This window comes from Trichogramma pretiosum, unplaced genomic scaffold (genome assembly GCF_000599845.2).
Source record: "Trichogramma pretiosum strain Unisexual culture from Peru unplaced genomic scaffold, Tpre_2.0 scaffold73, whole genome shotgun sequence".
Taxonomy (NCBI): Eukaryota; Metazoa; Arthropoda; class Insecta; order Hymenoptera; family Trichogrammatidae; genus Trichogramma; species Trichogramma pretiosum.
Window position 1 is genome coordinate 408,267 of NW_019641624.1, and position 16,917 is coordinate 425,183.

A 16,917-nucleotide genomic window follows, 5' to 3' on the forward strand; every position below is an offset into this window, starting at 1 on the left:
TCGAGGGCGTGAGACGACAAAAGGACCAGAGGCTGCCGCCGCCGCCGCGTCACGCATGCCGTGTATCATATGTATGTATGCAAGCTCTCAAGTGCATCAAAGTCGCCTAGACGAAAAAGAGTCGCCCCCCGACGACGGTCAAGGAATATCTATCCGAAATAGAAAAAAAAAACAAGGCCACTTTTAGCCGAGCTTTTAGCCCCCGCGCTGTTTACGTATACCGACCCTCGACGAGCTTTTTATCCTTTGTGTGTGCACCGTCTCCCGCTTTATCGTTGAATAATCGTTTTTCTCTCTCATTCTCGTTGTCTTTGTCTTTTTTCTTTCCCGTCGCGATATTCAATTATCCCAATTGCGGACGTGTTTCGTAACAGGATTGAAAGACAGAAAGAGGAAAAAATTGAAAATTGATTAATTCTCAAAAGCTTCGTTACACATGTAGAGCGTTACTTAATATCGTGCTTGCAGCGAGGGGAGGAGAGTATTCCATTTATTTTAGGAATTTTCATATTATGCATACGTGGCTCGAGTTCGTGTATATAACACGACCCGTGTATTGATCAATCAAGCGTAACATCGTGGCATGTCCACACGTATGTATATAACCTGACGAAGCCTAATTATAAAAAGGTAGACGCGCGCGAGATTCGCGTCGAGTCAGGTGTTTCACGTCCCTCGTTTATTTTCATCATTTTCCTTATTGGGTATATAACGAAAGAAATCCGCGGACATAGACCGACCTCGTTAAAATTTCACGGAAAATTAGCAAAAACACAGGATAATCTTGACCTCCCTTCCCCGCGTCGAAAGAAAAATGAGTTTCCAAGCGAATTGAAGCAACGCAGTGAGGGCTCGAAATAGGATCGTTATTTACGCGTCGACGTGTTTTCGTCATTATCGAGGAAGCATGAACCTGCAGCAGCCCCCTTTGCATAGTTAGCTCTCAGTATATACGTCTCGCCAGGCAGAGAGTGGAGTCAGCTATTCGATATCCGCCCCGAGGGTACGTCTGTGTCTGTGTGTATGTGATGTCTATATCGCAGATATAGTTTATAGCTCGAGGGACTTTGCCCCGAGACTCGCGCGATTTAATTTATCCACGCGCGTACATACAGATATATATGCCACTGTGCAGCGCGACAACGAAGTTAGCCAAATGCGATTGGGCCGATCTGCGCGATGAATTTTCAATTTCGTTTTTCCCCCAAGAGTGTGCGGCGCCCCTTACTCGTCGAGAGCTCGTACTCTCGTTCGGATGATTTTTAACCCGAGACTGCAACGATTCGAGAAACTCGATGTTTTTCGAGTCGAATACACGTTATATGTGCGAGTGTCCCAGGCGCACAATCGAGGTATCGAGTAGTACGACACAAAAGCAAGACCACGACAAATTACGAGTCACGTTCAGTCGCGCGGTGTTAAATTATTACATTTTTACATTCGAAATAATGTATGCACCGAGGTCTTTCGAGAGCTTTTTTTCTGCATCCGCTGCATTGTGAGAAGGAATTTTTTTCTCGAGAGAAGGCAGCAAAGACGCTGCTGCGTGCTGGTACCCGCGTGAAAGGCGTCTCGAACGTGCCAACTTCGTCAGGCGCGTTCTTATATACATGCACGAATGGTCATCTTATATATGCGTGTACGCGAGAAAAAGTGTAGCGGACGCAAAAGTTTATTGAAAGATTTTTTTTCGACGCTTCTTTCGTATTGAAATTATGTTGGAAGTGAATAAAAAAGGCGCAGAACACTAACAATTGCTCCATGAAGAAACGATTACGAAGAAAAAAAGCTTCTCGACTGTTTCACGAATTACGGGTGGAAAAATATTTTCGAGGCGTAAAAAGCATGAAAGGGCAATTCTTTATAACGCCTCCGTAGCCAAGATTTCAAAACGCGTCGTAATAGCCAAGCCCCATCTCCGTCTCATTCTCTCTAGAGACGTCGAAAGTCAATTCTCCCGCACCTTCGCCGATATTATATCCTCTAAACTTACCCAAGGCGTAATTACCCTCGCCAGACGGTAAGTAGTTATACTCGGGTTCCTTGCCGGCTCGGCCCAACCTCGCGTCGCCGCCGATTCGTGCGTATATAATGTCATAAATACGAGACGTGGTACGTCGAATCGTTACCAAGCCCTGACTCGCTAATGCTCGTCGTCGTGCTGCAGATCTCAGACAGATTTAATTTCGTCCGGGATCGCGAATATGAGGGGATTTGGTAGAAATGCTCAATATTCTAAGTCTAGTTTTTATGATTCTTTAGTTTTAGTAAAGACTTTAATAAATCAAAACAAAACCCAACGTTTGCACTGTCTAATAAGACAGTGTTTCAACTTATACAATTATTTTAACTTTGCCACTTGCAGGTTTGCAGATAGAGGCACTCGCCATCTAGTGGCGCAAGTTCAAAGTAGTATTATCTCATTTAAAGTGCTCGAAAACTGGTCTAAATTTTTTAAATTGCCATTTTCAGATCATTAAAAATAAGCTCAACATTTATATCATTTCAAATGATCGTTTATTCGATCATTAGGTCATTATATTAATGTTGAGCATTTCTATCAACAGAGTTTTTTATTTCGTACATTCGAGCTACGCACAGGCACGCGAAATTACCGGGGCAAAAAGAAAACCGAGCAAAGCCTGCACAGCACGCATCGACTGAAAGCTCTTTAATATTCGAAAACTATAAGGCCAAACACAGAGCGACACACATCCACCACCGAGGAGATGTATCAAAGCCGCGAGATATACTGACACACAAGTACGCGCGAAAGAGGCTACTACTAAATACACATATACGCGCGCGTACAGAGGCAAAAGCGTGTATAATGTACGTAGGCAGTCGTAGTAGTACGTCATGTAGCCCACAACATCGTCGTCGTCGTCCCACGCGCGTGTTTTATCATGCATATGAGAGAGAGAGAGCTTGCGAGGCAGGCAGGCGCATTGAGCTTTTTCAGGGGGAAGGTTGAGATATTATGTACATTCACGTGGTATAAACCGAGCGGCTTATATATACGGAGTACGTTCGCCTCTTTGTGCATGCGGGGGGCGGTGTCTCTGAAAACCTATATATAGAAACTGTGTATGTGTGTGTGTGTGCTTGCGAGAACAAGAAGATAACGATGACGATGACGATGAAAGGTAGGCCGCTCGTCCGCCCATGTGTATAATATGGAATATTTTTGCTCTCGATTGATACTCGCTCATGAAAGAGAGAGAGAGAGATAGAGAAGAAAAAAATCAACGAGCTTGCAAAAATAAGTGAAAAAAAAAGAGAAACAAGAATATCCATTGCGAGAGACGATCAAACGGAAGTGGGCGGTTGAAGAAAGTCAAAGGTAATGGACGACCCAGGATACGTTATATGGGACACGCGCGTTGGATTTTTTTTTTTTCATCATCGTCACTCGCGAGCTACAATTTTATACTCGATACATTATATAAAAAAAATATATATAGGCGGTGCGTAGCCCGTGTAGCGACGATAGACGAACCTTCGGCACAGTCGGGCATTTCCTCATTACGATGCATAATAATACGAGACATGTCGACAGGACAATGTGCAAATCCACGTAGACTGAACTACATTTTAACGAATAAAACGAACGATCGTACGTCGAATGTTCGATTCTCTTTCCCTTTTTTATTCGTTAGTTTATCGCAGACGTGTTCGAAGCGACGTTCGAGAGAGAAGAGCTTTTCGCCGCTCATGAAATTTACATTTAGCTCTCGCATTTGAATATTATCAGAAGCTACGAGGCGATTCGGAGTAGTTTTAGTTCGTTATTTTAATAAAGAGAAGAGAAAAAATTGAGGTCCATACCGTGTATTTTTATCTTTTGTCGTAAAGCTCTAATCTCGCTCTTCCATTAAAAATGGATAAAAAAATTTCGTTTGCTCAATAGTAATAAACTTTAAAATTTTATTTCAGTAAAAAAGTGAACTCCGAGCTTGCGTAACACATGAAAATCATTCGAAAAGTATACAACTCGAAGTGTAAAAGGGTGCCGCGAGGGCGATTATTTAGCTCCCAATAAACACAGCGCGCGAGCTTCCCCCGACCGTGGGTGTGCAATCCGAAGTGCTTCTGCAAATGGATAATCCTGTATTTACCTCGCATATATATTTGTTTGCTTCGAGCGTAATCTGTTCAAAGCGAAGAGAGAGAGAAAGAGGAAAAAAAGGTCATGGTTCGAGCTGCTGTTCTCAAAACGATATTTCGAGACTCTTTTCTTGGCGTATATGGAATATACGTGGACACTGGATTGAAGAAGATTAATGATCGCGAAGACAACGAAGATTTATGTTAAAAAATTTGAGAGACACAATTTTTTTTAATCTTTGATATGACACACGTCGTGTTTGTTTTGATGCGGAACTTTGAAAGAAAAAAAAAGAGAAGCGTGTTAACATGGACGCGATCTTTCACCAATTTTATAGCTCGTCGAAAAATTCGTCGATACGCTTGTTACGCAATGTCAGACTCGTTAACGAACTCTATAGTCTCTCGATATATATCGTAAAACAACGAGTCGAGAACAAAAAGATCTTCCTATCGTTCGAGCACTCGCTGCATAGAAAGTACTACTTTTTTTTTATTAACCGTATACCCCACGAACGAAAACAATGTAATTTTACGACTTTTCGACGCTCGGGTATCAAAGTGAAAATTCCAAATTTTTATGCATCCAGACGTGGTTGAACCAAAGAGTATAAGAAAAAACAAACGAACGAACGAGTATACGTATCTGCAAAATTTTCCACGTATACCTACGCACGCAATTTTATGCGCGCTGCGATACGCGTGCCTGTGTGTACACGCGGAAAATCGAACTCGTATACGTATATGTGCGCTCTTGGACTCGAGCCAAGCGCAGCCGAGAAGCCATCGTGCGAGAAAAAGAAAGTAAAAGTATCGAGAGGCGCTCGGGGGTAAGATGTTTCGAGAGAGAAAAAATGAAAAGTTGTATAAATAAACTCGGCACGGTAAAATACATACACGCAGTGGACGGTTCCTGAGAGATAAGAGACGAAGCTTTATACCCTTTGATATTAATAACAACCAAAAACGAGCGTGTGTCAGAATCGATCCGCGACGAAGAAAGCAGCTTGGAGCGAGATCAAAATTTTTCAATTCTTCTCGACGTTCACAGCCGCAGGTAATCGCACACACAGACGCGCGATTCACCGGAATTTTTGCCTTCGACGAAAATTGGATTTTGCGCGCGCGAGAAATTTTGGAAGTCATTCAAATGTTCGAGTGTCGGTGGCTATGCGCGTTTCTGCGAAAAATTCCGCTCAAGGATCTCTCTCAACCGAAAACGTCATCGTCGGAACAAAATGAAAAAATGATCGATCGATCGTATACACACACGTAAATATGCACAGGTATATACATAAAGTCTACAATCTTTTGTATATAGAGTTGTAAAGGCACGGTATCGCATTTTATAACTCGACTGCGCAAACACAAGCGATATCCTTGTAACAATTGAGAACTGCTGCGGGTTTTATAATTCTCTATGTATTATAGCTGGGCTCTTTCGGTGTAATATCGCGCCGGGGACGTAAATTACCCGATGATATTTATTATATATGCAGTGCCGTCGTCGGGACTCTGTAGCTGTATAGAGTGCAGTGACGGTGGCAGTGGCAGCGGTGCACGACGATTTTTGCGCAAATACGCCTCGATCGTTGTACACGGCGAGTATTGCGAATGATGAAAGTTCGCGAAATAATTACAGGTTTGCGCTTTGCGTATATCATGGCATTATCGACGCTGCTATGCGAGATTGCGACTTACAGAAATCTGCGATTCTTGTCAAGTAAAAGAATCGGAAAGAATGAAAAAGTATCGTATCGAAATTAAAATTTGTCTTTTCAAACTTACGCGGACTAGACAAAATTGTTTTTCGAGAAAAGGAAGTCATTTCACACTCGATCGAGCGAAACAACGCTATACCGATTATATGCATTTTACGGTATAATCTAGCGCCACATACACAAGTTATAGCAATGCTTAGAACAAGGACGAAAAAACGAGAAAGCAGCGCGACACCGTGTTGAATCGACTCGTCGCGCTGAAAATCGTGAAAAGCGCCTAATGCGCCCTTTTTTTATATCGCGTTCGAGGCAACGTACAGATGCGATGACTCGCGAGTGTCACGTGTTTTCGGGACTTTGCCAAAACATTTGGACTCGTTACGATTACGCGCCAGTGGGTGTACGGTCCATCGTAATATATACATTGCGCATGCGATACTCCGAATTAGATTTTGCAATCGTATAACGATAATTCGGGAAAAGTACCACAACGAGCGGATACATAAATACCATTATTATATACGATCCTCTCGAGCACGTGTCCGCGCGTCTGCGTCAATATTGTCCATGCGCGTGCCGTAATGCTTATGTATACTCCTTTTCTCTCTATCTCTCGGCTAAAAGCCCCGTTCCAAGCTCTCTCGTCTATCTATTTTTAAAAGTTCGAGTGCTTCGTAACTGTTGTACGTATACGAACGCGCGCAGATACGTAAAATAGACGAATTTTTCGCGTTCGCTTACTCTTCGTTCCGTTACACATCTTCGCTTTATATATTGTTACATTAAGGGCGATGGTGATGTATACGCTGAAAGCTCTCTCTCTCTCTCTCTATCTGTCGATTCTCGTTTGTGCGTGGGTAGCGCCGTATATTGCATACCACATGGGTGTACGGAGCAATCTATGTAGACAAAGCCCTGCTGCGCTCGTGTACGCGGTCGTCGTTAATCATAATATAGGTGCACGCGTTGCGCGTTCCCTTTCCGAAGCTATCAAAGTCGCGCGTCGAATATATTTAGAGCTGTACAGGGCTGCTATATACATAGCGAACCCATCCCTGTGTGTAAAAATTGGAAATTCGCGACGATGCCATTTTCAGTGCGATTTTTCTGCCCCAGAATCATCGTCATCCACCGAAACCAGATATTATGCCATTGGTAAAATCTTATTCGTCAATTGTATCAAAAACTCTTATAGTTCGAAATTCGCCTGACCAGATAGTACCAGATAGAATGTCAAATTCGACTTTATCGATATTACCAGTGAAAATTGTACAATTTTGTAATCACTTGATGTATGTTAATTTTTTCAATTAGGAAAAATAGTAATATCATCAAAAAATAATCCAGACAGAGAGTTAGATAGATCGAACAATGTCATCGACGCGTCGTTTACCTATAAGCGTCTCTCTTCATCTCTCACTTTAAAAAAAAAAAAAAAAAAATAAGGAAAGTGTAAAACGGACTTGGCCTAGTCGCGCAGGGGTGTTGCGAGAACAGGAGAGAGAATGACTGACCCCGTCGTCGTCGTCGTCGTCGTCAAGCCTCCCCCCTAATTAATAAAGCACATGTCGTAAATGCGGCAAGCCGTGTTAATGTGATGCATATTTACACACACACACACACGTATAGCCCCGCTGCAATCGGTCGAATCGCATTAGCTTCGTCGTCGTCGTGTGTACTACGTGGCCCAGTTTCACGATAGTATCGTCGTCGCGCACGAGACTGCACATACGGAGAAGCTTCGCGGCTTCACCTATGCGATATCGAAGGTCGTTGTCACGCGCGGATATAATATACCTATATACACAGAGCTTCGACGTGACGCGCGAAACACCCTTTATTGCGTTACATACAGAGCTGTACTATAATTACCGCTGGAACGAAAAAGTACACGGGTCGTGCTGCGCAAATATTCCATGAATTTAATTGATTCGAAACAAGGACGAGCTCGCGAACGAGTTTTACGAATGTTTTCGAGCTCCACGCGATCGATCCCTAAAGCTCTCGAGATACTAGTGTAGATTCGCGAGCTGAGTTGCTCGAGAACACGCACGTTACTTTTTTTATTTCGTACGCGTAGTAAAAACAACAACAAAGGTGCCGTAATAATACCTCCGTTGTCTCGAAACATTTTACGTTGTATCCCGTATATTATACGGTCGATCGACGACAATCAGAGAAAGAGAGAGAGAACGGGAGCTTTCGTGACGCGAGGATTAAAAAATCAAAATGTAAACAAGACGACATGTGGCACGCGAACGAGGAATTTTCTTTTTTGCGCGTCTGTATTTTCTTCTCTTTTTTTAACAGTAAACGGAACTCCCCATTATTATCATTATCGAGCTGTACATTAACCACACAAGAGTGGTAGCAAACAACGACGACGGCAACGAAAAAAAAAGAGAGAGAAAAAGAAACGCATGCAACCCACGGAGAGACCAGGCGTCGTTTTACTGCTCGGTGCAACGCGATACACCATTATGAGCCGTGGCGCAATGCATGCTATGTATTGTATATGAAAGAAAAAAGAAGAGTGTCATCTCGATGCGGAAAATCATGTACGTTTGTATGTGTGTTTACACGGTGACGCTGCAGAAACATTTTTGCGGGTAAGCCTAGATAGCCTCGAGACAAAACAGGTGAAAATCGCTCGGAACAACCGTTAATTATTGTCGTAATAATACGTTCATGTGTACGAAGTAAAGCGAGCCGTTCGCCTAATGGCGTTTCCTTTTATTTTCTAAAAAAATAAAATACTGATGTAATCGAGCTTTCGGTGCATTAGTACGCAGTATACACGTATACGAGATCGGAGCATCGATCGAGAACAACAAAGAAGTGAAAATAAAAAAATTACAATGATAAAACGAGCTCGTTTAAATTCGTAATAAACCAATCGCAGTCGAAGTATTAATTTAATTATTCACCGCGAGCTCTCGTCGTTTATGAAATTCTCATGTTTCATTAATGATCCTTCTAGAGCGCGAGATCGATGCATCGTTTTTTTTTATTATCCTCAGTCGTAAAAAGTATGCGCGTGAATTTATTCAAAAGGAGATGAGTCCGACACGCGACATAAATACATCGATGCGCTCACATTTATATGAATAATAGGTTGTCACTCAGTTCCAAACTTGCAGGAAATCTCGGAAATAAAGCTTAATTTTTAGATATAAATGTGAGTCGGAAAGAAGAACATTAATATCTTGCATTGACCTTAGATAATGCACTGCTACCTATATGAAAAAAACCGAAACGAGATGCGAAAGCGTAATCCTAATGGCGTTTTATCGTATCATTAAACAGAAGAAAAAAAAAGTACATCATTTGCGAAGTATAAAAAAACAAACGAACCAACGAAATCAAGGATGTGTATAGTACAGCCGTAATCTCGATACGGGCAATAAACGCCAATTAACAATCATCGATATACTAACCTCGTTGAGTGATCGACGAAGGAGCCACCGTCGAGCAGCCTCAGCTTGGCGAACAGCACGGCGCTGACGAACGACACGGCGCTCAGCTCCTCCAGTCCCACCTCGACGGAGAATTTGTACTTCTTCTTCTTCATCATGAAAGCCATATTACTCTCTCTCTCTCTCACACGCGCACTTCTTCGACTTTGTCAATCCATCCCCATTACCGATTTTTTGTCCAAACCCCCGCACCCTTTGTTTTTTTGTGTCGTTGGCTCTTTTGGCTTTGACGAGTATTTATGTAATAAGAAACGAGAGGAAGATTTTTCAGCCCTTACTTTTTCACGCGCGATTAATTAAAAATATGTGTAAGGCGTATTTAAAAACAAAAAGAAATCTCGTTACAAATGGAAAAAAGAGTAGCCGGGCCTTTGAAAAATTATCGGACACGGCTGCTCCCGGGCATCGGATTCACTTGTTTTCTTTATTTATATTATTCAGACGGCATTGTTACGCGGACAGTGCGGAAGATGAAGAGCATGGATATCTCTCCTTTGTCGCGCGGCCTCGAAGAAGACTCGACGATGTGTTTTTCTTTTGTCGTGATCCTTCGTTCGCCCCGCACGTCGTCGTGTCGTGCTCCTCTATCGTGTGTATCTGCAGAACAAAAAACAGAGACGATTGCGATTAGTTCGAGTATAGAAATTTTTTTGGTATTTTAAATAGAAAATTGTGAGGGAGGGGACGGGTTGCGTAGGGTAATGCAGGGGTATAGAATCCAGGAGCTGCAGCTCTTTCTCTCTCAAGCTCGAAAGGGGCGATTAGCTAATTGCAGGCTGAATTGAACTTTATGATACAGTTTAAGCGAGGCTCTCAAGTGGCCGTAAGTGGACGTTGAAGCGGCCAAAGTTCAAGTTTCGCCTTGGATAATTTTGTCCCGTGGCATATTGCGCGCGCGATTATCATTACCATCGTCGTGATTAAGTTCCGAGAGAGCTTAACACTACCGCCGTAAGCGCATCATGAGACAATCTGAATTTTCTCTCTCTCTCTCTCTTCTCGTGGTACAGGCAAAGGATTCGACGATCAAACAAAGTATACTTCGTAATAATGCATCGGTAAGCGGCGCGTGTACGCGACAATTTAAAAGAGATTTTTAATACAGCTGTTAGTCTACATCAACGTAAAATTCTCGCTCTTCGAAATAATTCAATTATCGATTCGAATTTACGAGGCGAGAAGAAGAAGCAATCCTTGAATTTCGGGTGCACCCACTCTCGGCGCTCGTTTACCATATCGTATGAATAATTCACCTTACGTTTGCCCCCACGAGTTCGCACGAAAAAGATGCGGCGGCGCTACGGGATCGAAGCTCTACCCCGCTACTCCGCGCGTGAAATTTTAATGATCTCGCGAGATGTATGCCTCGTACATATAACATGCACAAGGCGTATACTAAGGCAGAAAAAAAAGAAGAGGAAGAAGAAGAAGAAGATGCAAACTTCTTCCACTGCCGCGGAAAAGTAGGTCGCTCGAGAAGCTTTTATGGTATGCTTGTATCTCTATAGGCCCCGTCTCGCGGTGTGCTTGCGCTCGTATATACACCGCGAACGTATTATAAGCTCTCTTCTCTCTCGCGCGGTGTGAAAAGACACGGTAAAATATATCGCTCGCGCGCACTTAGGTATACGCGCGCGCACACACACACACACACACAAACAAACAAAAGTTCGTAATCTTAGACTCTCTTCTTCCTCCAAAGAGTCGAGAGAGTTGGGTAAACTCCGTCTCTTCTCGGGGGGCTCGGCTATGTGTGTGCATGGGTGGAAGACGATCGTTTTCGCCGCGTTGAAACGGCTCTAATGTTGCTTTCCGCGCGCGCGCGGCTCTTTAAATAATTATATACATTTGTTCACGCGAAAAGCGGCGCGGCTTTGTCGTTACAAAAAAAAATAATAATAAAAATAATTGGTAAATTTTTCTCCGCCTATAAATCATCGATAGTCAAAGTCGAGAACGAGCTACGTCGAGCATTGCAAAATAAATATACACACGCATACGCAGACGATCCAATGGAATTCCGCACTTTTTAAAAAGGTGTACCGATCGTGTCTGAGCGAGCGAGCGCGCGGGCGCGTACATTATACATACAAAAAAAAATAGCACCGAGTCATTCTATTCTTGCGTTCGGTAAATAATACGCACGATTGTCGATGCACTACACAGTATATACACCGCCGACGAATTCCAGAAGAACCTCATCATCATCGCGGCATCGATCCGTCGCGTCTATGTAAACGAGAGACGCAGACAGAGAGAGAGAGAGAGAGAGAGAGAGAGAGAGAGAGAGTGGGTGTTTTCGTATAAACGCGAGGTTTAACGAACCTCTCGATGCTATCGTATATCGCAATAACTATTATACGTAGACGGACGAGATTTATACATTTATTTACATTGGGCTGTGTTTTTGGGTAAGTTCGGCACGTTGCTGCGTGTGCGTGTGCAAGATGACAAGCGCCCAATCGTTTAAAGCGAAATATCTCAAAATGTATCTGAACGCATTGATGATATAAATTTAAAAAAAATAGTAATTTTCGATACAAGTGCCATAAGTAACACTTTTTGGCACGGCGTAGTTTAGGGCCCGAGCGCAGCGAGGGTCCTAATAGCTGGGCCGAAAAGTGTCCCCTATGGCCCGAGTATCGAACAACATTTTATAGTACTGTGCAAAGTTCACATTTATGCCCCCTTTTCCGAGCCATGAGTCGCACTTTCTGGTAGCGCGAAGTGAGGTTAGCGCACGAGCGTATGCGAGTGTGATGCGAACGCAGCGGTGCCAGAATGTGCGACTTATGCCACCGAAAAGCGTGCCATAGATGTGAACTTATGCCACGCAGTGCTATAAAAGTATGTATTGCAACGCAATTGAATTGAAAAGTTAAAGTATACGAAAAAAATGAGAGCGAGGTTCATTCGAAGTTAATATGGTATAGATGCGCGCTCTGTATTATATGCATCTGCGACTGCCTCTCTCGCAGTCGGAGTCGCTATTGGGCCTGTATGTCTGGTCATGGGCCTACTACGCTGGGGACTTTCACCTTCGACCACGTGTTCTTTGTAATCTCCAACTTAGATACTTGGATCGAAATGAATAGGAAGATCAATTGACTTTACGACCACGAGGTAAGAGCACCGAGTGACACTCCATTTTTGTACACCGTACGCGTGACAGCCTCGACCGCGTGGTTCATTTCAGCACTAGCTACGGCGCCGCGATTCAGGTGAAAATAATAGCAAATATTATAAATTTTATAAGCGTCGACGTCCGATGAAAAATTGAAGAGCTTGCGAGATAATCTCAACTGGAACAAAATAGGAGAGCGAATCGCTTTTCTCCGTCAAGTCGATCTCTTGATCAGCCACTGGGAGGGCGAACTTCCAAACCTTCGAGATGTTTTCTCGCACGAACAGGTCGAGTCACTTCTCTTCGATTCCATATACTACATGGACGACGAAGCTAGTTGCGCTCGAGGAGGACGATTCATCGAGTTCGTGGCATTGAGCGGCTACAAAGCCGACCTCGATCAAGCAGGCAAGCCCGTGTCGCGTTACACGACTCCGTTGCACGTCGCGGCCAAGTACGAGTACCACCAGCTGATCGATCATCTGTTTCGAGTTTACGACGCCGCGGACGCGAATCGGAGCGACGAGTCGGGCCTGACTCACTTCCACGTGGCCTGCCGGTTCGGCCGCAAAGACATCGTCCGGAAGCATCTGGATCTCGGCCTGGACTCGAATCTCCGGGTGAGAGAGACGGGCGACTCGCCGCAGCACCTGGCCCTGGCCAACCACGAGAACGAGACGGCCGCCTCACTGCTGAGGAACGGAGCGACGCGAATCTGGCCAACGGCCTCGGACACACGCCTCTGCACGTCATCTGCGGCGGGAACTACAACGACGACCTGCTGGAGATGTTCTTCGACGTCAATTACAAATTTCAGCGGTCGGTGCAGGTCGACGCCCGGGACACGTTGGGCAACACGCCGCTGCACCTGGCCTTGGATCTGGGACACTGCTCGAGGACGACGGCGACTCGTTGCAACTACTGTTCGACGTCTGCGACGAAAAACGTCGGCCGGTGCGAGTCGACGCCTGGGACAAGAACGGCAACACGGCGCTGCACTTGGCACTGCTCCGCGAGAACAAGAACGTGGTCAGTGTGCTGCTGAGACGAGGCGCCGATCCTTTCGTGGCCAACGAGGTGGTAGTGATTCCGCTGCACTTCATGTACCGCAGCCACGACTACGACGTCGAGGAGATGTTTTATAAGCTGGACAGCAGCAGCAGCAGCAGCAGCAACGACGAGTACGAGTCCGTCGGCTCGAAGATTCGCGAGACCACCACACCAAGGACTCGACACGAGATTGCTGTTGTGAGGATAGATTAGATACGAATTTTTCCGACGCAGAGGATTGCTCTGCATGTAATTTGCAGAGAAAATGATGACACGTTGGCAATAAGCATAATTGTAATATATTATTTAATATAACGTATTTACCAATGATGCAACTCGAATAAATGAATTGAAAGCAAAAAATACATTTTCAGTTTTTTTTATTCTTTACTCGAGTCGGATTCGAGTCGAGTATAACTCGAGAAAACGAAAAAACTTCAAATACACCTAGGAAGTATTTTAAAATGATGAATAGTATTTAAACTAAAAATATGAACGCATAATAATATCTGAATCGATCCATTTCGCTGAACTTTGATGAATTTAAATCGAATCAAGTAAAATTTAAAACTCAACTCATAATTCAAAAATCAGTTTATACTGCCAGTTTCAATAAAATCCATCATGTCCTAATATTTACTTTTTCGAGATATGGGCTGTGAACAGCAGAGTCCCCAAAAATGCTGGAAAAGTATCGACGCATTTTCATCCGTCCATTTTTTTGCAAAGAGGGAAAAACGTGATGTCTGTGTGTGTGGCATTACGATCGAACACACTCACAGGCTCGAGCGATCGAAATAAAAGTGAGTACGGCAGCACCGAGAGATATATAGTAAGAGAGAGAGGGAGAGGAACGAGCGAAAGCCGCTCTTCGCGAGACTACCTTATGCCGCGACTCCGTGCGCGCGGGCAATTTTCTTCGAGACTTGGCAAACGAAACGGATGCCCAAGGTCAGACGACATCCGACTTATAATGTAGCAGTCTGCCTCTGCTCTCTCTCTCTCTCCCTCTTTCTGCTGCTGCTGCATGTCATACGGAGAGTGGCTGCCACGAGCCTATGTATACACACACACACACACACCGCCACGAGGTAATCTCTTATCTCTCAATGCCGTATATTCGCTCGGTAATATCGCACAGCTCTCTCTTTATTATTATTTTTTTTTCCTTCTTTCTTTCTTTCTTTCTTTTTTGTTGGTAGATGTCCAGACGGTAGCGGCAGAGAACTTCTTCTCTTTATGTACCCGAGACTCTTTGGAAATTAAATCGGTATACAGGCTTCTATCGGAGCAAAAAAAAAAAACGAAACGAAACTAATCTGAAATCGAGTTGGCGCTGACAGGTTCATAAATTCATCGTGCACGAAAAATAAGAAGAAAATAAAGAAATTGAATAACAATATTGAATAAGCCTGTGTACACAAGAGCGTCTCGTTGTTTTGAGAAAGAAAGAGAGCTGTTTATCAATCGCGCACTTGTAAACACGTCTCGCTCATTTTATACACATTGTGTCGTCAATTATCATTTTGATTTATTGACATTCTAAAAGTCCGTAATCTTTTCTCTCCCTTTCTCTCTCTCTCTCTCTCCGCATTTTGTGCAAACAATGCGAGCGCAAATACACACATAAACTTTGTAATCTCGTTGCATTTATAAAAACAAAAACCCCCTCTGCGCGAATCTCTCATCGCTTCTCTAGCGATGACTAATGGCAAGAAGATTCGCACCGAAAAAATTTCCGCTTTACATTTTACAATGGCCGAGGGAGAGGAGACAGAGAGAGATTGAAAAGCCTCAGTTAAGCGGGGGGAGAGAAAAGAGAAAAGACTTTGTTATAAGTCCTATTTAAGCAGTTTATCTCTTTCCCTCTTGCTCCACTGACTCATTGGCGCGCGCGCGCGCGATTATATATACGGGATACATTTCGCAAAAATTAATAATTGCAGCACTCGGTGTATATCATTTGCTAAGTCACTTTTAAGCTCGAAACGTCGCCGGGAATATAATATACATTTTTATGATTTTGTTTGCGCGCCGCTCGCGGGTTTATACGAAAGGCAATCGCGTTTACGTATCTAATATATAAATTTTTACGAGCGTCGGCGGTGAGGAAAGAAAAAAATTATTAATTGAATTTTTACCACCCGAGCCCATGAGTGGTAAAATGTAATTATAGATAAGAATTAATAACGAGGCGATGTTTGTGAGAAAAAAAATAAAACTCACGCGTCAGTCGCGTCGATCACGTGCGGTAATTCTTTAATTTAGAAAAAGAGCGACGATGAGTGGCTGTCTGAAAAGCGCGAAATTGAAAAAAATTTTGCGCTTTCGTTTTGTTTCAACTCGTGCCTCAACGATCGAGAGCTATTGTTGTGTAAAACACAGATATACTCGTCGTCGAGTACGTATAGAAAAAGAATCATAAAAAAATTGAAATCATCGCTACGAGTTCTTCTCTCTCTCTCTCTCGCTCTCTCGAAAAACACACCGTCGCGATTACGTACGATTCTAAAAATATGAGCAAATTATTAACGACGAGCTATTATAGCAGCGTACACGGTACTACGAGCAAGTGAGAGAGCCATAAACTCGGTACACATAACGTCGCTTAAATCACGAGCCACGCGCATGTGAGCTCTCGAGTGATCCTCGGCGGCGGCGGCGGCAATCGAATCGTCATACGAGCTTTTAATAATGCACACGATGATGATAACACGCAACGAAGCGCACACGAGGAAGAAAACCAGCCGCCAGCAGCGAGCCGTATGCAGGAACAGCGCTTGTAATTGCAACGCTTGGGCTATATATATACAAAACGCGATTACAATTAATTATGATAAGTACGCATTTAAAAAAAAAAAAAAAAAAAGAAAAAATATGTATACGCTTAAGTCGACGTGAAAAAGGCACATGTCACTGGCTGAAATCAAAGCCAACTTTGTGTGTGCGGTCTGCTATATATATACTATACAATACATATGATATCTCCTCGTCGTCGTCGTCGTTTGCTGCGCCCGCTTATAATAATACTCTGCTGCTGCAGCTATATAGCTCATAATGAGATATAAAGCGCGAGAACTGCGAACTGTCACATTAAGCATACGTATGCGCGTCGTGCCACAAATGCAGCCAGCCAGCTCCGGGTATTACAATACGACGAACCGATACAGCCTGCCGCGCGACTTCTTCTTTGCAAAAAGGAGCTTTTTTTTTGTTTCCGACGTTTGCGCTACGATGATACGCGCTCGGAGCAAAGTTGTGCTTTGTATATATTTGGCGCGGATAAAGAGAGGAGAAAACGTCGCTTTCTTTTTGGTCGTGTATGAGAATTGCCGAGAATTAATGGATTACACGTGGAATATTTATCGACGTTTCCACTGCAAGCATTAAAGACGCTTTTATTTTCGAATTTATAGAGGTGATTTATCATCGGAGCTTT

The 16,917-nt window shown here is 43.6% G+C and overlaps 2 protein-coding genes across 6 annotated transcripts in view; one reads left to right on the top strand and one right to left on the bottom strand.

The window, feature by feature from the left end:
* LOC106655577 (protein FAM102B) overlaps positions 1–16,917 on the bottom strand; it is a 51,612-nt gene that overhangs the window by 29,033 nt on the left and 5,662 nt on the right. For all 5 annotated transcript variants that reach the window (XM_023459001.1, XM_014376046.1, XM_014376045.1 and 2 more), the window contains exon 2: positions 9,266–9,901. In XM_023459001.1, coding sequence (XP_023314769.1) covers positions 9,266–9,411 — 146 coding nt within the window. In that variant the 5' untranslated portion in view covers positions 9,412–9,901. The remainder of the gene's footprint in view (positions 1–9,265; positions 9,902–16,917) is intronic.
* Positions 10,684–13,691, top strand: LOC106655502 (tankyrase-2-like). The gene is made up of 3 exons (XM_014375923.1): positions 10,684–10,767; positions 12,716–13,166; positions 13,246–13,691. The coding sequence occupies exons 1-3, from the start codon at positions 10,684–10,686 to the stop codon at positions 13,689–13,691; spliced, it is 981 nt and encodes a 326-aa protein (XP_014231409.1).